General features: G+C 38.1%; 2 protein-coding genes across 12 annotated transcripts in view; one reads left to right on the top strand and one right to left on the bottom strand.

Moving 5' to 3' along the window:
• FNBP1L (formin binding protein 1 like) overlaps window positions 1-17286 on the top strand; it is a 52859-nt gene extending 35573 nt beyond the window's left edge. Inside the window, exons 7-17 of one of the 5 annotated variants that reach the window (XM_074546114.1) lie at window positions 198-326; window positions 2390-2536; window positions 3185-3388; window positions 5717-5875; window positions 9304-9318; window positions 11374-11483; window positions 12057-12189; window positions 12640-12734; window positions 13228-13376; window positions 13762-13920; window positions 14965-17286. In XM_074546114.1, the coding sequence (XP_074402215.1) occupies window positions 198-326; window positions 2390-2536; window positions 3185-3388; window positions 5717-5875; window positions 9304-9318; window positions 11374-11483; window positions 12057-12189; window positions 12640-12734; window positions 13228-13376; window positions 13762-13920; window positions 14965-14972 (1308 nt within the window). In that variant the 3' untranslated portion in view covers window positions 14973-17286. Of the gene's footprint in view, window positions 1-197; window positions 327-2389; window positions 2537-3184; window positions 3389-5716; window positions 5876-9303; window positions 9319-11373; window positions 11484-12056; window positions 12190-12639; window positions 12735-13227; window positions 13377-13761; window positions 14196-14964 lie in introns of those variants that run through there. The other 4 variants (XM_074546118.1, XM_074546115.1, XM_074546116.1 and 1 more) reach the window with 4 other exon arrangements.
• Window positions 15317-21379, bottom strand: part of BCAR3 (BCAR3 adaptor protein, NSP family member) — a 90239-nt gene continuing 84176 nt past the window's right edge. For all 7 annotated transcript variants that reach the window (XM_014263763.3, XM_005482073.4, XM_026790430.2 and 4 more), the window contains 4 exons: window positions 20724-20895; window positions 20406-20529; window positions 19355-19567; window positions 15317-18571 (listed from right to left, as the gene is read on the bottom strand). In XM_014263763.3, the coding sequence (XP_014119238.2) occupies window positions 18384-18571; window positions 19355-19567; window positions 20406-20529; window positions 20724-20895 (697 nt within the window). In that variant the 3' untranslated portion in view covers window positions 15317-18383. The remainder of the gene's footprint in view (window positions 18572-19354; window positions 19568-20405; window positions 20530-20723; window positions 20896-21379) is intronic.

Consider the following 21379-nt stretch of genomic DNA (forward strand, 5'->3'; position numbering starts at 1 on the left):
TCTCTGTATATAACAAATGAGGTTTTGGAGTGTCAGTATGTGTCAAGTCTCACATTCTTTATGTTTCAGTTATAAGGATGTTGGCTTTGATGACTTGTGACTACTGTTACTGCACAGTTGATAAAATAAAATAAAATGATGCTGTGTGTCACTGAAAAGGACAAGACGTGTTTAACCTGGTAACACTTTCCTTCTAGGCCAAGCAACAGTTAAACCTGCGCACACACATGGCTGATGAAAACAAAAACGAATATGCTGCACAACTACAGAATTTTAATGGAGAACAGCACAAACACTACTACATTGTCATTCCTCAGATTTACAAGGTAAAAAAATTAACAGATAAAGTATGTCTAATCCTTTTCTAATGAAGAAGTAGGCTTTAAAATGAAAAACTGGTTTTTTGGATGTTAGTGGATCATTTTATCAAGAAATTACCATAATCTTGAGACAACTTGTGTTTTTTCATGAGTCTGCTTACCATACTAATGCTTGGATTTCTAACTAAAATGCTTGGTTGCATTTTCTCTAAGATTTATACTTTATAGACTCTTTGTTTAAATATTTCTGAAAGGGTCTGGCAAAATAAACACTTGAGACGTCTGGGTGACAGAAGACATTTAAAATAATCATTCTAATGGGGGTTGGTCAGTAGTTCTCAGGATCCTTGTGAGTGTATGTGGTGCTCTGCCTGTGCTGAGGTGAAGGACAGCCCAGAGCTGACGGCGGCTGTGGTTTCATGGATCTCATGCATGGGAAAAAGGCTGCATTGGAAGCAGAAGTTGCAGCACCCTCCCAGCCCCCAGTTAGTCCTTCCTCCATCAGTGTTGCCAGCAATCCACAGGTCTCTCTAAACCAAGTAAAAAAATTAAAGAGCAATACTTTGCATCTAAAGTGGGGATTTCTTGAGATGCTTTATGTAACTAGTAAGATTTTTTGTAACATTCTTTCAAAAACATGGACTTAGCAAAACTGGAAAACCAGTTTAAAATAGTTGGGGTATCAGGTGAAGAGAGGTTGTAAGTGTGTTGGCGTGTCCCTTCTGCCAACATTTGGGAAATATGTGTGGGACCTGATACTGAGACAGGGAGTGAGGAAATGCAAGGTGAAACACTGGGTTTATTTGGAGGAATTCAACTTCAATATGCTTGATATTTTCCAGCAGCACAGGTCAGTTCGTTTTTGGTTTTTTTTTAATCCTTACTAGAAGGTCTAGGATTCACAGGAAAAAATTACCTTGACTTATTAAAGAATTTTCTAATATTTTAACAGTTAAGCAGCACCACAGTAGGTCTGACTTCACACACTGATCCAAGAACTGCAGTCAGCTCCCAGCAGAGACAGGTTGATCATCTTTGTAGCTTGCACCAGACTTATGCTTTACTGCCTTTATTTCTCCAGGGTTAAGATCCATTATCATTGTATGATATTACTCATATTTTTTGAACTCTACAGTAAGAGCAGAAAGGCCTAGTTCTGTTTTCTCTTGGGACTACACTTTATTACTTCATTGAAAGTATTTGGGGACGTTCTATGGGAAAACCTTGGAGAAGTGTTTAGCACGTCTAGGTGGTTGTTTTCTCTTAGAGAGACAACATTGAATATTGTTTGAGACATCTGCCTCAGTGTAGATAGAGGAAAGATTCAACTTCTTATCCAGTTTTTGACAACCTATTGGTATATGTTTTCCTGATTTTTGGTTTTGTTTGGGTTTTCCACATTCAGGTGAAAAGCCCAGAGCTGTTATCTTAATAGTATTTCTCTTGAATTTATTCTTTTTTGTTCTGTTCTGCTAAACTTTGATTGCAAATCTTATGTAATGGTATTCTTCTCTTTATTTTCTTGCACACTGCTAAAGGAAATGGTTTGTATTTCAAATCAAGTGTCTAAAGTGCCAATAATTTTAGTTTTTCTTATTTTTCCTATATTTTAAATAATTGGTATTGCTTGGAAGGTATAATAATAAGAGCGACATGGATATATTTATCACCAGAGAGGAATTACTTGGAACTAGTAGGAGAGAGTGAAGAGATGTAGAAATCAGTACAATTTCTTCAATGTGGTTCTCATTTTTGCATAAAACAAATACTTCAAACAGTTGCCTGTAAACACTGTACATGTGCTTTATAAAAGAAAAAGGAAAACAAAATCCCATCCATTACATGATTTTTAGAAATCAAAGAGCATGAAGTCTTCATAACTATTGTACATCTTAAGACTGTGTCTGCAAGGACTTCTAAGTTCTGGTTTTTTAAGCGAATAAAAATACTGGGAAAGCATAGAAATTCTGTCCCACACTGTGGTGACCACAGTAACTGCAAATGTCAGAATTGAGGAGGAAAAAACCCAGCAAATGAAAGCTTTATTTTATATTTCTTTGCACTTGCAGCAACTTCAAGAAATGGATGAAAGAAGGACTATCAAACTTAGTGAATGTTACAAAGGCTTTGCTGACTCTGAGCGCAAGGTTATTCCAATTATCTCAAAGTGCTTGGAGGGGATGATCCTTGCAGCAAAATCAGTTGATGAACATAGAGTAAGTAGAACTGAGTAACTTTTTAAATGTGTGAGCAATTGAGCTGCTGCAGAAGCTGTGAAGAGGGGAAGGACTGACTTACCCTGTACTGTTATCTTGTCAAATATTTGCTTCAAAAGTGTTGTGACTTCCATTTCAGCAGAAGGGACCACTTCTGCTTTTGTTGTCTGCTCTCTTTCTGCTTTATTGCTTTACTGTAATCTGAATATCTCTGACACATTCTCATTGGGTGTGATTTTGGACACATTATTTTGGTTATCTTAAAATATCCTGCAATACCGTGGTCATTATTTTCCCCTGCATGTGACATTAAAACGCATAAAGGGTGTTCAGTTAACAAAGTATTCATTCTGTGTCCTGCTTGACTGCGGCATGTTCTGTCCTATTTTATCTTACTACATCTAGTTTCTTAGTTCTGTCTTCATTTCAGTGCCAATGTTGTAAGATCAAAAGGTGGAAAGTAGTTTGGCCCTGTTTGAAATTTGTGGTAACCCTTGGGAAGTATTTGCTGGAATATTCTGAATAGCAGAGTATGCTTTGCTATACACTCATGAACAATGCTGAGAAAAAAGAATGTTATCTTCACTTGCTCGGTCCAAAAGTGTGTAATGGGTTTGCTTTTTAAACTCCTTAATGTCCTGTGTTTAGGACTCTCAACTAGTGATAGACTGCTTCAAATCTGGTTTTGAGCCTCCTGGAGATTTCCCATTTGAAGACTACAGTCAGAATATTTACAGAACTATCTCTGATGGAACCATCAGTACACCAAAGCAAGAGGGAATGAGAATTGATACAAAAACTACAGTTGGCAAGGCTAAAGGAAAGCTGTGGCTATTTGGAAAGAAACCAAAGGTAACAATTAAGAAATTACTATTTGGAAAATTAAAATTTGAACATTGAGAGTGCATGGAAGCAGCAATTAATGTAGCTTTAAAAAATCTTCCCTTTGCCTGCCCATGTCTTTTAAAGTATGTGTAAGGAGATCAGAAGGGTTGAGTAGGTTTGGGTACTTACCATGGTAAAAATCAAGTTGTCAATGGGGAAGTTTTTCAGTTTTTCTTATAGTCATTTGTGTCTGGGAGCATTTTTAATAGTTACTTGATAAAAGTAGCTTCCCATTAATGTAATGTTTCTAAGATTCTGTAAAGACTTTCTGTAGTTGCATAGGAAAGGTATTAATTGTGAGTGTGAAAATAAGGAGAAGGGAGAGTATGCTTTGGAATTGGGCAGTCTTCAGATCTGTCTGTTATGGCACAAAAAGCAACCCCCTTCTAAATGTCACATTTACATGGAGAAGTATAGATTTTTATTACACCTGTTGCAAGTTTTGAAAACTCCCGAGGTTTCTCTGAAAACATTAAAATTTATAATCTGTCACTGGTAAAACACACTGTGGAAGCTCCACAAAGGTAAATGTACTAGAAGAAATATTACTAGGAACTAGGTAAAAATATTCCAATGCTCAAGAAGAAATGGAAAGCATTGAAATTACTACTTTGTTTTCTTACGAGTTACAGTTAACACTTCCTGTGCAAGATGCCTTTGTGGATCAACAGAACGATGTCAGTACATGCATTTGCTATATAAATGAATGGAGCATGTACATATTAAATTTATTTATCTTTATTTAATATTGGAGCATATCAGTGAGCTGTTTTAATGATTCCCACAAATTTTTGCGAGATTATTTTAATGCTCCAAGTCAGTTTCAGTCATTTATTACAGGAAACTATTCTTAGGGTTTCTTAATGGCAGAATTTATTTTCCACTTGATAGTATTCTGAGAGAGTAGGTATTTACAGAAAGGAAAGATTCAGCTGATTTTTTTTATTCCATCCTCAGTATATGCTGTAACTCCAGCTGTGTGTTAAAACTGATTGTTTCCTTTTCATGCAGTATAATTAATGATTCATAGCATGCATTAATACATGGACATATATATTGCATTTGTCTGCAGAGGTGGGTGAGATTCAGCCTGTTCTGAAATTAGATGACAATTGCCAGTTTGACCACAAGACGTCTTTCTGAGAGTTTGGAGAGTTATATAAATGTACCCTGGTTTCAGCCTGGACCTTGACATTTGCTGTAGTTTATGGGAAATGCCTTAGTGTGATGACAGCTGAAATAAGCTGACAAGACTTGCCCTACTCTTTCTTCTCCCCAGTTCACTCACTGTGTGCAGCATTCAGGGAGTCAGCCTTGCTGGTTTCTCTATGGAGTCACAGGTGTGACATGTGTGTGCACACACTACATGCATCTCTTCCCTAAGGACCTGCATGAAATGAAAGATTTTGTCCCTGATTTTCACCTGGTTTTGGGGAGGATGGAGGAGTGCTCTACAAAACAGCAGCTGGAAGCAAAATATTTACTGAAAGTTCCATATTTAATTCCAAATACTGTTCACATGTTTTAAAATATATTCTTAAATTCTCTATTATAAAATCAGTTGCTTTACTACAGCTGGGGTATTCACGGGGGTCTTTGGACCTTCATTTAGCTGCAACTATGGCTGGTCTTGACTTCCAAGTATTCCTTTACCTATTTTTAACGTTGTCAAAGACATTAAAGCCTTTTGTGAAGGGAATGAGTTGTGCAGCAGTGGGATTAGAGGGAAGTTGAACTGGGCAAGAATAGCAGAGGCATAAGAGACAAAAAATGAGAAGCAATTTGAAAAAAGGGAAGGAGGTTCTTGGGATAATATTAAGAATGCTATGCAGGCATTGTGTCAGTCCAGCTTGACTATAGAGTTTGAGAATACGTTTTGTTTTAGTCATTCCCCATAGATGTACCAAATATTTCTGTTGTGGCTAACCTGGTAGGGTGCCTCAATATGTAGGAGGAAGTAGTGAGCAGAAATGCTTGAGCTTCCAGGATTGTAACTAAACTGGCAATAGCAGAGCTGTTTTTAGAAGAAAGACAGGGAGCTTTGGGATCTTGTTAGGATCTTGTGCCAGTGTTGAGGCTAAAGCTTCCTTCCTTCTCTGCAGCAGCCCGTAACTCTGAAGATTAATTCATGACAGAAACCTCTTAAACCCAATACAGTTATAGTATAAATGTGTCTGGAATGTTACAACCTGTTTCTGTGTTGGATGGAAATTTTATTTTTGTAAGACAGAATTTTCATTTTAAAATCACTTTGAACATTTGGCTTATTTATTGCTTTCTTTATTTCCACATTAGCCACAATCCCCACCCCTAACCCCTACTAGTTTATACACATCCAGTACTCCTAATGGGTCCCAGTATCCCATATTCTCCATTGAACCAGTGCATTATTGCATGAGTGACATAAAAACAGGGAAGCCCAGAATTCCTTCTTTCAGAAGCCTCAAAAGAGGGGTAAGTTTGATAACAAGTTGAAATGCATGATGGGCTATGAACAGTGTGTTTGTGATGTGGCTTTTCTAATGCTCTTCACCCTCATTATAAGGCTTACTTAGTTAAAAGTAACATGTCAGCCATAAGGTCAGTTTTAGGATACTTTGTTTCATACTATTCAGAAGTTGCCAACAGATTAGAAAGAAATGAAAATAGAAATATTCTTCATCACATTTGAAATGCTTGTGCCTAAAAAAAGGTGTTATAAAGAGGGTGCTCAGCATGTGTTTGATTTTCATTGTTGTTCACATTCACAAATGTTTTCCTACCATCATGTAACACATATTTTCAGTAATTGATCATTGGATATACGGTTACCACAAAAATCATCTGACAGATCCAATGTCTTATTTGCTGACTTTGAAAATAGTAGAAGTTGATTACGAGACACTGAACTAAGAATGGAGAATTTAATTCCTTTTGTACATTAAATGCTATAGATTATGGTGATGGCAGATTTTGAAATACTGATTTTTTTCAAAAAACATTACAGCATTAATGTGTTTTCTGATTAATTAGTTGCTCTTGTTTGTCCTAGTTTCTTTTGGGTAGAATTATTGAAAAAATTACTACCAAATGCCACAGAGACTTATTTACTAATACAGTGGCATATTCTGCAAATAGAATTTGTCTGGAAGCCAGCAGAAGGGAAATATGAAGTGGTTTCCTAGCAACATTTATGCTGCTAGTGATAAGTGTACTGTTACTTTCCTGTTATGTCAGAAAAGCACAGGCTGCCCAGTTTATGTTGTTTAGTGGTATTTATTGATCCAAATAAAAAGGTAATTGGATGCATTTGGTTGTATATAATAAATAATTTTTTGGTATTTCAAGACAATATGGACTTGCTATCTCATGTGCATCAAGAATGGTTGACTGTTGTTGTCATAATGTGGAGATCAAGGTACAACAATGCTCTCTTGCAGTAAAGATACAGTTCAGAGGCTCCCTTGTTGTCATTGAAGCAGAATGAGTTGCAGTTAAAACTTTATTTATCTTAAATCATGTTGTGGCATCTAATTTCAGGCCCCCAGATACCTTGGAGAGAGCCTTCCTAGCACTGCCATTTTTTAGAAGATCCCTGTGTTCCTCTAAGTCTGTGTAGTGGGCAGGGTCTCCTTTCCCTTGGCAGCCATTAGATCGTGACTGGCTCTGGCTGTGGGGGTGATGCCTCTTCAGGGCTCAGGGAGGAGCTCCTGGCTTGGGGAGCTGGTGGAATGGCACAGGCCTGGATTGCACTTGGCTTTTGTGGGTCACTACAAGCACTGACTCCTGCCTCACCAGTCATCACCTTGTAGTACCAGTAGGTCTAGAGCCTCTTCTGAAGGGAAAGATCATATAACTACTATAGAGTGCTAATGGAAAATGAAGTCATATCTTTATTGATATTTAAATACATTCTTCATGTTGTAAAATTGAATTAATAAGTTCTTTAAATAATTTAAATTTAATAATTCTTCAACATTAGGAAGCATCACTAGGGTCCTGCAGATCTAGACTCACTCCAATGTGCCATAATATTAAAGACTTTATCTCTGTAAAATCTGCAAAAACAAGCATTTAATTTACATAGATTCTGAATTTCCTTGCAAGCATTTTAACAAAGACCACATAATTGCATATTTTTAACATCTTTTGAACTTAAATGTATACTAGACTAGTAATGGATTTTTTTTAAATCTTATTGATCAGTCTTATCTTTATAATATACAATATTAAATGCTTAATAGTATGTGATGCTGTTTCCCACATGTTTTGTCCCTGGAAAATTATTTCCAAGTAGTACTGAAATGCGGAAATACTAAACCATGGAATGATAGAAAGGTTTGGTTTGGAAGGAACCTCAAAGATCATCCCCTGCCATGGGCAGGGACCCCTTGCACTGGCCCAGACTGCTCAGAGCCCATCCAAGCTGGCCTTGAACCACCAGGGATGGGGCATCCGCAGCTGCTCTGAGCAGCCTGTGCCAGTGCCTCCCCACCCTCTGAATACAGAATTTCTTCCTAACATTCAGTCTAAGTCTATCTTCTTTCAGTTAAAAAATGTTCCCCTTTGTCCTGTGACCATTTGCCCATGTGAGATGGTGCTCAGTTTGCTTCTGCTGAGCTTTATCTGTGAGTTGGCATCCATCAGCCAGTGAAGCATCCTGGTCATTTTATTTAACAGGCTCTGTGCAGGATCTCAGTCAAGGTGCTGGAGATCAGACCCAGTGTCCCTGCACTCTGTGCTTCATGCAGTGCATTTTCCTGTAATTTCCCAGAGCAAGAGCAGCAAACAGTAGCTGTAGAGCAGGCATTTACAGAAGGTGTAAGCCAGTGTAGCTGGGTTAGCACTGCTGGTACCTGCTGCTGCTTCTCCTTTGAAATATTAACAATTCCAGACAGTGTTAGTGCTTAGAGAGGTCTGTGCTTGATGCCACTTGGTACATAAAATATCTGCATTATCAGCAGTGATCTGTAAACCTTAACGGAGTTTTATTGGAAGACTCTTTGTGAAGGGAACAGGAAGTTTGTTGATGTCATTTTGCATCTCTGGACTTCAAGATTCCTACCAAAATACTGTTTGTGAAGTTGCTTTATGTCCCTCATTATTAGAAATTCTAATGTGTATGTACCCCAGGCAGCAGCCTTAAAAATTGCTCAGGGTCAGAAGTGAAGCTGAGATACCTGTCTTCTAAGTTGCTTGATGTTTCTCTGGAAAGGGTTGTCCATATCTTTAAAAGCATGGTAGAGCTTCAAAAACGCTTGGCTTCAAAAGCCAAGATTCAGCTCCTGGCACCCATGTTTTATTTGCTTCTTCTAAGGATAAAGTCTTTACTCTTTACATGTCTTTATTTTTATCTAGACTAAAACAATTTTAGATAACAACAATGACCCAAATGCTGTTTTCAGAAAGTAAAATTAATTACTTCTGGACTTTAAAAATGTCTTTGTTTATTCTAGATCTGCTGTGATAATAAATAAATACATTGCAAAAACTACATTTATAAGAGTGAATGAAGTGGATTTTGAGCTATCGTTAAAAAAATTTTTGTATATGGCTGATCAGTCCATCATCATCAAATTCTGCTATTTTGTGTAATGTTGGCTGTGTGTGTGTTTCTTTTCCTACAACAGAAGGCTCAGCCCTTTATTCAGAACACTAAAATTCAAAAGTAGTTTAATGAAGTTGTGTGTTAAAACTACCCATTATCACCTAGTATTTTTTAATCAGTAATTCTTAAAGCAATTATTTTATTGTGCTTACAGTAAAATGTATTTTTTATAAACGAAAACTTCAATCCTTAAGTGATTTTTAAAAATACATTTTTAGGCATTAGTCACTTTGGTAACTGGTCATTGCATGTGAATAATTTCCCGTTTCTTTCTGTTTTCAAATGAACTGTGCAGTGGTCGGTGAAGATGGTAAGCCCGTGTGCTGATCTGTCTGCTGTACTTCTGCTGAGATAGCATGAAAATAATCCTCTGAAAGTGTTTCCATATCATAACTGCTTTAAGTCAGGTGCTGAAATACATCTTCAGATTTTCCACTCATATGCACAGTCTTCTTAATCATCCATGCTTAATGTAAGACTATTAGATTGTGATCTGGCTGCAACTAAATCTGCAATTTTGGGACTTTAGAGTTGACCAGTATTCACAAGTTGGTCATGATGGAAATACTTGGTGATTTTTCTTTGTTAGGAAAATTGTTTGAGCAGCATAAAATATGTATATGAAAAGATGATAAAATTTGTGTAATGAAGAAATACTGAATACTACACTCCTTTGAATTTGGAAGAAAAATTTGCAAGGGAGGATCTTTATGCTCGGAAATACAGGACACTGTTATATTAAATAAAATCATGCCTTAATCAATATTGTATTGCAGGGTAAATCAGTAAAAAGTCACAAAAAACCCCCTCTGTTCTTCTGATTCATTTTTAGGATACTCTGGTTTAAACCAACGTGTAAGGAAGAATGATAGAGAGGACATGATTATATTTTTGTTTCTTCGTGGTGTATTCCACTTAGCAGTGTTTTCTTGGGAGACTTTCTGAAGGGAATAGGAAGTTTGTTTATGTGTTTGTTTTTTCATCTCTGGACTTTGAGACTATACACAGTGGGTATTCTTCTTCCTCCAGAAAGAAAACCCTTGTTTTATTTTGATAACATATCTTGATTCTCCTTCTTTTACCACGTCTTGTATTCCCTTCTCAAAAAGTAATGAGATTGATTTTACAAGTGCAGAAAAGTTGAGAGGGTGAGAAGATCCAAAGGGGGGGGTGTTGGAAACTTGGCATCTGAGCCCAAGGCTTATGTCAAAATCTGAACAGTCAAGTTTCTGTAAACTTCCTTCTTGACAAAAGAAATGCTGGCTAGTTTGGTTTGCCTCCATGGAGGGTAAGTGGGTTTCTTAGGTTAAAACCAACTTCCTTAGGTAAATGGGATTACAAAAACCAAACAAACCAAACAGAAAAAACCCAACAAACCAACTCTTTGGTGAGTAAGACATGTACTGTATTTCCTTCTTAATGCTGTCAGTGTCTGTCACCCTGAGGGGAAGAGTTTTCACAACAAACTTGCAAGATACATAGAAAAATATCTCTTCCCATGCATTTCATACCCAGGCCCTTCTATCCTGCTCATTATAATCCTGGCACAAGTTCACAATCAAGTTTGCAGGTTTGAGTTCATAAAATAGGTGGTCTTAAATTGGCTGGTTTATGATTTTTTTTTTTTTTAAAGTTTGGGAAGTAAGAGGGGCTTTTTCCCTCCGTGAAGTTTTTGGTTGTTGGTTTTTTGTTTCTTTTTTTCCTGTAAAAAAAGGTGACTTGGAGTATTTGAGCAAATTTTGAGTCAAAGAAACAAATTTAAGTAATAATTTTTATATTACAAAGGTTTTTTCTGTGCTTTGTGAACCAGTTTTACTTGAGGTAAAATTCATCAGAACTTTGTAAATTTTAATATGTTTTCTAGGATTGCTAAAGTTCTGGAAGAGAACTATAATAGTGCTTTGGAGTGAAGATCTAAATTACAGCCTTTTTCTTTTGATACCATCCAAATGACCACAGAACACAGTCCAGAGAAAGAAACAATTTATATATATGTGTATATATATTATATACACATCTTAGATTTTTGTTCTGACTCAAATTATTCTGTCTTTTCTTAATCTTCTTTAAGTGCAGTGGATGTAAGAAGAGGTATATGACTTCAGAAAAATAAAGTCTAGAAATTTTGAGTTACCTCTGTGAGCCAACTGCTACAGAAGGCAGAAAGCACCTTGACTGAGTGACTCCACTCTGGCAGCAAGAACATGCATTTATTCTGTGCAGTCTTTTGTAGAGCTGTCTGTCAAGTAGAGTTTTTAAGAAGGTCCATCTGCTTCCAGTGAGCACTGTCCATGTGTGGGTTTGTCAGTTCAGCTGCCCAGACCTGTGCATGTGGTAGCTTGTTTCATGGGCTTTCTGCTTGCAGGGCCCTGCACTAGAAGATTTCAGCCATCTCCCTCCCGAGCAAAGACGCAAGAAACTGCAGCAGAGAATTGATGAACTTAACAGAGAGCTGCAGAAGGAAACAGACCAAAAGTGAGTGTATTTTTTTGGGGGTTCTGTCATGGTTCTCTCTCTGTTTTTTTTGACATCCTCTACCTAACCAACAGTGCTCAAAAGCTAGAAGACAAGGCTATTAATAACCTTTTAAAGTTCATAGTTTGTTGTATGTAGGTTCTGTTAATATTGCTTCCTTCTGCTTTACTGTAATACTCATTTTGATTTTAATACTGGAAAGGGAGCATTGGCTCTAAAATGGTGTTTTAAAGGATGTGTCAGTTGAGCACGATAGCTGCAGCTTCGTGCTTTAAGAGCAGAACGTGACCAATATTTAGGAAATTGTATACAGCAAACAGTATGGAAACAGTACTGGGACTGGACAGGTAAGAGTCAATAGTTGGAGTCCTTGTGTGCCTGTGCACAGCACAAGAAAGGAAAGCAGAAGGCTGAGATGACAGAGTGGGAGAAGGATTTAGGCATGGGATGAAGACCAGTTCCTTACTGCTGTGCTTGAGATCTAATCACAGTTCAGGATCTCATACACGTTATTTTAGCTTTAATGAATCAATACTGGTATATTAATTATTGTAATGGTTTGTATGTTTTTAGAGATGCCCTCATCAAGATGAAGGATGTTTATGAAAAAAATCCACAAATGGGTGATCCAAGCAGTTTGCAACCAAAATTAACTGAGACTATGAGCAATATGGACCGTCTGCGGATGGAAATACACAAGAATGAGGTTAGATTCTAAAACAGTTTCTTGGAAAATGTAATGACTGGTACAATTGTACTTTGCTGTACAGATTTTAAATATGGCACCCAGAAAAACTACTTGATTGAAGAGTAGATGTCCTGATGCAGTTTTTGTGGGGTGCTGTATTTTCAAGTATGTTCATCTAGCCAGAATAAAGATGTACATGATTAAAGATATAAACTGCTCAGAAGAATATATTATTATTCACTTATTCTGAAATTCACATGTAATTAAAGATTTTTTCCTCAGGCTAGTATGGAGCATAGGCTAAGCATAAATGGTAGATTCATGCTTTGTGTGAAATAATTATGAGACTTGACATCTGACTGCAATCTCTGTGTGGCTGTGAGCTGTCTGCAGTATGATGCATTTGTTCAATGTGCTGGTTTAGAATCAGTTTTTCTTTGACACCAATATTTGCCTTTTCTCCCCAAGGCCTGGCTCTCTGAAGTCGAAGGTAAAGTAGCAGCCAGAGGCGACAGGCGGCACAGCAGCGACATCAACCACCTTGTCACCCAGGGCCGAGAGAGGTCACTATTCTGTCTCCACTGCTTTAGATCCTGTGCTAGTCTGTGCAGCTCTCTGCAGGTTACAGGAGGGATGGCTGTTACTTATCCTCCCCGAGTGGATAAATTTCCTTTCCTTCTAAAGGATAATCTTAACGGGTTCTGACTTCTTAAGGTCTCTTTTTGCCATTCCGGTAACATAAAAATAGTCTAATTGAAACACCTGCTCATTAAATAGCAGTGCCTTTTCAACCTGTCTTACTCCATTGCACAAGGCTCACTAGTTTTCCATGTTCTGTGGAGACAGGTATGTCAAATTTGTTTGTTTCTCAGGCAGAATTCAGAGTAAGCTTTTGCTAGTTTTTTCAGTAAATCACCTCTGACAGTAATACTGGAACTGCTAACAGGAATTGCAGTACAATATCCATGAGCTGCCCTTTCTGTGATGCATGGATGTTGTGAGTTTTGGAGCTAGGGACTGCTCAAGAGTCCTCATGCTGCCACCATTGCATTGCAGCCCTGAAGGGAGTTACACGGACGATGCCAACCAGGAGGTTCGGGGCCCGCCGCAGCAGCACGCTCATCCCAGTGAGTTCGATGATGAGTTTGAAGATGATGATCCATTACCAGCTATTGGACATTGCAAGGCAATATATCCATTTGATGGTAAGGTTAACCACGTGCACCGAGACTCTTTGACTGTAAGGCATGGATGATTTGTTATAAAGAAGACAGGTAAAATGATGTAAAGCAAATTACATGTGTGAGTAACTAATTGCTTAAAAGATCAGTGAAGGTACTTTATAAATTACTTTAATTCATGAGCAGTACTTGTGCTGTTTTAAGATAAATATTAGCACAGCTATTGGAAAATACTCAAGCTTTACAAATTGGGACTGGGTTTTTTTCTAAGTCTGTTTGGCCATATGTTCTCTTGCACAGATTTTTCATGCTTCCTGTTTATATATAATTTGGAAACTATGCCTTGGGAAAAAGATGACTTGAAATTCTGTCTGAACAGTAAGAATTCCTTGCCTCTTGTTCTTCCCAGGTCATAATGAAGGCACCCTAGCAATGAAAGAAGGGGAAATTTTGTACATTATTGAGGAGGACAAAGGAGATGGGTGGACAAGAGCTCGAAGACATAATGGAGAGGAAGGCTATGTGCCAACATCATATATAGATGTAACGCTAGAGAAAAACAGCAAAGGTGCAGTAACCTATATCTAACAGTAAAACTGGCAGCTCTCAGTTGTACATTCCCCAGGGAAAATAGTGGAAAAATTGTAAGTTATACAGACTCATGGAAAGAGTTACAGAATCAGAAGTCAGCAATGATCTGTTGCTTCCATGGGGGGTTAGCTGTAGTTCTTTCAGAGATGACCACATTAAATTATGCATCTAACACTGGTCTGTAATTTTGACCAATGTCTTCTGCTTTCCTGCTTTTACAAAGCACTAAATCCAATTCAGCTATTGAAATGAAAAAGACCAAGATTCCTGCTTGTTCTGTGGAATTCTTAGTTTTTATACAGAACTGAAAAAATACTTAAGTTTTAATGATCTCTAAGATTTACTGTTCCCACTTTTATGACTTAAACTGTATTCTTAAAACAGAGATCTTTTTCCTCTAATAACTAACTGAACTCAGTTACTGAAAATTATTAATTTCCTTCCTTAGCAAATACTTGGCAGCTTTCACTTCTTAAACAGGAAAATGTTTTCTGATTCTGAAAGTTCAACAAAAATACTCAGGAAAAAACATTATTATTAAGAAGGACAGAAAGTCCACTGACCCATCTCCTTTCTTTTCAGTACTTGTAATGTAGAATGTTCTGTATTGGACATGATGTCATTGTTTTAACTCTAGATACCTTGAACAAACAAAAAAATATCACATGTAGTGCTTGATGTCTTACTGGAAACTCTCTGCTCCTTATGAGGGAATGATTTTATACTCTTAATCTGTGCCTGTAAACTAAGTCTTTGAATTGTATTGTGTTTAGTCTGAAGACAGTGTCTTAAATGTACAGTAATTATCCTCATTGTTAAATCACTGAGGACTGGAAGCTGCATTGCACAACTTGATTACTGGAAAAAAAAGCTGATTTTGTATTTCTAATGAGAATTTGTGGCATTAAGTAGAAGGCTAATGTTTAGCCACTGAAAATGGCCTGTTAGAACTGAGCACGCTCCTCTGTCTTCTAAAGGCCTTCAGTAACTTTGTTCTTTTCTTTTTCCTCTTGGACTGCAGGTTCCTGAAGCGGGTTTCTGAGAAAATGGGCGAGATCTTGAAGGAGGTTACATGCAGCTGCTGGGGGGGTGGGGGTGGGGAGGGGAGGGGTGCTAGACTGGGAGGCCCAAGGGACAAGCTAGTTGCATGAATGCATGCAGACATACATTTAGTAGTCACTAACATCTTAGCATCTCCATATATAGGTAAGGATGTACTACAAAATCTTCAATTTGTGCAGGAAAATAAGAGTTCCATAACCAGAGCAAAAAGGCTACTGCTCCTAAAATTGCTTTGTTTTCATTGTCCTAGGTTGTCCCAGGTGCACAAACTATATTTTAGCTTGTGCACCATTTTAATTTTCTCAAAGATGCTCATTTCCAACTCACTTTTATTGGCAGTCCTTTAGAGCCCTGTGTCAGTTATCAGTCTGCCTGTGCCACCTCCATGCTCGCCGTTAACCTCCTCCTGCATGCCTAGGACAGTCAGGCATGTTCTGAGTAACACTTTGCCATCATTGCTCATCTTGTTTTGTAACAAACCATTTTCTTTAAATATCTTCAGCACTAGAGTTTCATCCCAGTATCCATGTATGCTGCTATAACAATACCACTGCAACCATCATTACATTCCAGATGTCTGGCATAACTGATAAGCGACTGTAAAGTATTTTGTTAATTTGGGGGAATAATGCATCTCAGCTCTAGCCTACAATGCAATCAAGAGAAACTCCTAGAACTGTGGTCCACCTTCAGCCCTTCAGTAACCTGTTGTGAGCACTGACAGCCTGGAGCACAACCAGAGGATTCACCACTGCAAGTTAATGACTGTTTTCAAAAGTCAACCACTTGCCATTCAACTGCTGCCTTAAACTAGAGTGCCTAAATCTGTTGTTTGCCAACACTACCACTTACAGTATCCCACAAAGGGCTTTGTGTCTCAGCTCTTTCACAGTGCTGCAGCTGCTGAGGTAGCCACGGTAGGTGTTTTCTAGAGCTCTACTTTACTGGATACATGGTGCATCCATGAATTTTATACATTGAAACGTGTATCTCTTCATTTGACTTTAATATTTTTTTAAAAGATTTTTATGGAAACTGTCTTTTAGTTTTTCACTATGACGTTCCAATTTCAATTACTGCAGTGCTAGTCCATTTCCAGGTGATGCTTCATTGTATGGACCAGGTGACATTTGAGTGAAACTTCGTAATGATCTTTGTGCACTTTTACTTGTAAACAATTGAAATTTGGATATGTTTATACGTGTAAATATAGTTGTCTGCAGTGCCCCTATTGCTTATGTTGTCTTGCCTCCCATTTGTGGTTCTATTGATAAATACATCATATCTGATTGATTAGGGTGATAAGAATTAGACTAGAGATGTTGGGGGGAGGGACACTTACATCAACACAAGCTTGTCAACCCAGCCACCTGCTGTTTGGCAGTGTATTATGGAAGAATAATTAATTAAAACATCCTGTTTTTCTGGGGTCTGAAGCAATATGTGGATGCAGCAGTGCTGGATTCTTTTTCATTTCAGTGTTATTAGGAACTGTACTACCAGTAAAACTGAATTTGAGTGACTTGTGTAGAGGTTTATTCCTTTTGTTATGTATACCACTATTACACAGCTTGACCTAGTGTATTATGGGGCCTATTAAACTCTAAAGTTTAGATTTTTGGAGCTTGTATACAGGGTTATTTATATAATAATGTGACATTACTCAATACTGACAAAACTACTTAGGTAGTTTTTTGGGTTTGGGCTTCTTGGGGGGGGGGTTGTTGGGCTTGGGGTTTTTTTCCTTGTTTTTTTTTTTTCTTTTTTAAAATTTAGTACTTTTTTTTATTTTGGAGAAAACTCAGTGATCTTTGTGGGTCCCTTCCAACCCAGCATATTCTGTGATTCTGTAGTTCTGTGAAGAGGAAGAAATGTGATCTGTGTATTTTCTGGTTAAGGGCCTGTGGTCTGCCTGGCTAACAGCCTAGGAGGTCAGTAATAACACTTCCTGGTAAAAGACTAAATGTTCTTTTCACACTACTGTTTGTTTTTCTGAAACCAGGATTTGCTTCCTTTGGAGGCAGGTTGCTTTCAAGAGGGATAGTGCAACTTGTATGAGGGTTATTAAACATAGGAAAAAGCATTTGTACTTGCACAGCTTATAAATCACTCTAAAATTCTGAACGTAAGTTGTCTTAAAGAATCAATCAGAAATTTTCCAGTAATTTTTTAATCCTTTTTTGTGCACATGTTGATTTCCTAAATGTTAAATGCTTTGTTTAAAAATAGTGTTCTCTGTTGAGAATATTTTCATGGAATAAAAAATCTTTTCATGGTCTAAGTAATTAGCTTCCCCATTTGTCTTCTGTTAAGATTGCCAAGCACATGTTCAGTATGAGGTCTGTAAAGTCTTGTTCTGGAGGTAAAAACCTCTGCTGAGATTGTAGCTAGGAGGAACAGATCTGGGGCTGGTTTTGTTGTCATCCTACTCCAGTGCTGTAAGAAGCTTACTGACAACAAGCACATGCAGCTCTGACTTAAATATTTGTACAACATCTCAGGACAACTCTTTGTCACCAGTTCTGTATATAACAAAGTGGGATTTGCTGCTAAAACTCTTTGTATAATGAACTGTGTGCATGGTGATTTCCTGTAAAAAAGTGGTAACACCTTATGCTTTGTCTTCATCCAAGGAAAAAGTACTTACCAAAGTGATTCACCTCAGTAAATGAAGCAAGTTTAATACATACATACACCCACATTTACTCATGTCTGAAAGCATTTTAATTATCTGGATTGTTTGTTCTTGCCATTTCATCATTCATTCCTGGCAGCATAGCTGTTGTGCAGGCCCCAGCAAAAGCTGAAGTACTACAGAGGCTGTCTTGAAAAAAAGGGGAAGTTGTCCCAACACATACACAGCCTGCTTTCATAGGCACAGTGAAGTCTGAGCCTTCTGGTTACAGATAAAGGATCATTTCTGCAACTTGCAGTCTTTCTGTGATTTGTAAATATGCAAATTTTTTTCCATAAAGATACACTTCACAATTCTATCTACAGTGGTTTTTATATTCATTAAAGGACTATTATACAACAAATTTCCTGCCATGTCAGATAGATTAATTATCATTTTATTTACACTATTTGCTTCATCTTAATATTAAGATGCCAGTGCCCTTACTCCTTGGCATCATTGAAACTCCTTGGCCTCACTTTGGGGAAATAAAGGGATAACCTGTTTAGAGGGATCAGTAAATGACTTGGTGACACAGTAAATAAATAATTTGTTTAGAAATCAGTAGTTTTAAAACAAGTGTGCATTGTGCAGTTAAAAGTTCTAAACATCTTGTGAAATGCAAGAAGTTTGTGCAGTATCAAATTGTCATAAGAATGCTAAGGTTATTTCAAGTATATCACTTAAATAGTGTTTCCAGAGTCTTATATACTTAATTGTTCCACCAGCCTCACTGGAGGAGGCTCCAGTTTTCGGGAAAGTGCAGTTAAGATCCGGCTGAATTTCTCGTATCTCTCACTTTGATTAACTTGCGCTCCTTTGCTGCCCCAGAGCAATCTCATTTGAAATTCTGTCTTGAAGATTTCACTCAGCTCTTCATCTGGCTGGAAACCTAGTAGGTAAAAAGAATCCCACAGTATCACCACCAGGAAATTTTTTTTTATTCTGTAGAAATGGCTTTTAAACTGTCTTCTCTCCAAATAAGCTGCACTGGGTTCTGTTTGCACAATGATTTTAACAAGCTCATAAAAAAAAAACCTTTCCAGCTTTGACATTCTGGTAACACTGATGGCTCTAAGGACACTGGGATAGGCTGGCCTTGCTCAGTTCTAATGTCTAGAATTGTCATTGCAGGCAGACCCTCAGTATCCTTACTGATGTGTACATGCTGCCTGCAGAAATTGCTGTATTTCTCCCCTCTCCCTTAACTTTTCCACTGCAAGTTTGAACAATAAAGTCACATTGTTAACATGCTGCTGCTTTCTGGCCACAAGTGGTCACAACCTCAGTGCTGCAACTTGCACCATTGTAAAGACTCTTAGGGTAGTGTTTTAACTGTAATAATCAGAGTAGGAATTTTATCTTGTACAGAAGATAGGAAGTTATCCTCAGTCTGCACTGTACTTCTGTTCAGTTGCCAGAAGGGTCAGCATATTGAGTCATGAGAACTTAGAGTATGTTTAGCAAAAATGCTTGCTGTAGTGATGAGTAATTTACTGTCTGCTTTTAAACAATATTAATGTTGTCCTCAGACTGAATTTCCTGCAAGACACTTGCTGCTCTCTCAGCTCCTGCCAAAGATCAGGATTTCTCCCTCTGACCTGCAGGGGCCCGTGGCAGGCAGGCAGCAGCCCCAGCTGGGCTGGCAGTGCAGCAGAGCCCCCCTCTCTCTCACCTTGCAGCAGCTGCTGTGCCCTCAGGCGGAAGGTCTCGGCGTGCTGCGCGATCAGGCGTGCTGTGCCCAGGTGCCTGAGCATTATTTCACCACTCTGGTCACTGCTTTCCCACAGCTCCATGCCTTCAAAAATAACGGCTTGGCGCTCCAGCAGGGTAACAAGAGGCATCAGCAGTGGCACTGTTATGTTGTTCTGTGGAGCACTGATAGTTTCTGGAACAGAGAAATGATCATACATCTCATATCATCACACATTACTGTTAATTGAAGAAGGTATTGTAACTGCAGTGTCCTTTTTTAAGTTGGAAACTACTGTCTGTCTTCCATCTTTCAAATGGAGGACAGATAGCCTTCAAAAACCTTACCTTGAATATACCTGTCATACCAAGTTCCAGTGAACTGGTTGGGGAAGAAGACCAACACCAATTGGTGTTGGAAAGCTGCATTTGCTAGAGGGGAAAGTTCTGCTGAATTACTAGACAGTGGCACAGATTTTAAACATTTTCAAAATTGGTCATTCCAATAAAAAAAATCCAAGCAGCTAAAAAGTTTTCACTGTCTACCTGTTCTCTTGGAGAAATGTTCTGAGAAATTATTTTCTCTGCCTTGTGTCCCTCTAGAAACTAGAGCTACAGTGAATTTGGCACAGGGGCGCCTAATGTGCCAAGAATTACCAAACCCATTCTTTTTATTTTCATTGATCATCCTCTGATCTAACAGACAAAGCAAGAAGCAAAAGCTGCCAGAGGAGATTTTTTTCCCTGTTTTTTTGGCAAGATGATGCAATGTGTCAGTTTCTATTTGACACAGAGGAAGTTGGGATGTGGGAAAAATGTTCTATTCTGCAGGGATACAGGCATTACAAACACATACTGATGTTTGGCTGGCACACTCTGCTTCTGTTCATAATCATATTGCATTACACAAGTTTACATAATTTTAAGGTACAATGCACAGCTATGGAAAGAGCAGCTGCCTTATCTCCCCACATAGGACATCAGTAAGGAGAGGGTTAACATGCCAAATAGAAACCCATGTCACTCATACTCACTAGTCCACTCATCTTGTCCTTCATGCAAAGCTTTGCAGGATGGTTTCAGCTGTTTTTCATACATGATGGCAGTCTGGGTATAACAGTGTCTTAGAGCTGTCCAGGTTTGTTCTAATCTGCTGACCTGTTCATGCAAAATGGAGAATACCCATTACTGGGTCCACAGCAGGAAAAGTATGCTGCTAGTCACAAAGTCACAGAACAGCCATGAAGACTATTCTGATGCTCTCTCTAGTCTTGAAGAAATGGCTCAAATTAAATTAAATAAGCCATCAAACAACTCCACATTTTGGAACATAAAGAGAAACAGATTTTTACCTGTGGCATTTCCAGTGCTTTCATAATAGCAGAAAATCCATATAAATCCCCTAGTGACTCCTTCAACTCCACAGCAACTTGGATAATCCTGTTTAATGTTGCTGCTCGATCTTCTACATTTCCTGTGCAACCCAAGATGTCAACAGCTATTCCTATTGCCATGGTATTGTGCCTGTAAGTGAAACAATTCATGCAACCAATTACAAATTATTAAATTTACATGTGTTCAAAGATCAGTTCAAAGGTGAATTTTTATCTTGGCATGCCCAGCAAACTTAAGTCTTGCCAACATTTTTGCACCAAAACCAATAATGACATATGGGATAAATGCACACAGGCTTTCAATTAATGTTTTAATAAACTCTCCTGAGATGCTGTTAACTACACGAAATTCTGCTTAAGCACCAAATGAATGAACACTTATGGGAAAATTGCCCCAGTTCCCTTTGTCCTCCACATTCAAATCCTGTGACTCTTGCCCCCCAATATCTCAGCAATTAAACTACTACAATATGAAGCAGAAAATGTAGACCAGAACACCTTAAGTGCTCCCCCTTGACTTGTGCAGAGGTTTTTAAGAAACCTTTGCTAATAATTTTTTACTTTATTAGATCCTCTAGCCTCTTGCAGAAGGATACTGCCTTTCAGTCTCCTCC

Source organism: Zonotrichia albicollis, chromosome 8, assembly GCF_047830755.1.
Source record: "Zonotrichia albicollis isolate bZonAlb1 chromosome 8, bZonAlb1.hap1, whole genome shotgun sequence".
NCBI lineage: Eukaryota > Metazoa > Chordata > Aves > Passeriformes > Passerellidae > Zonotrichia > Zonotrichia albicollis.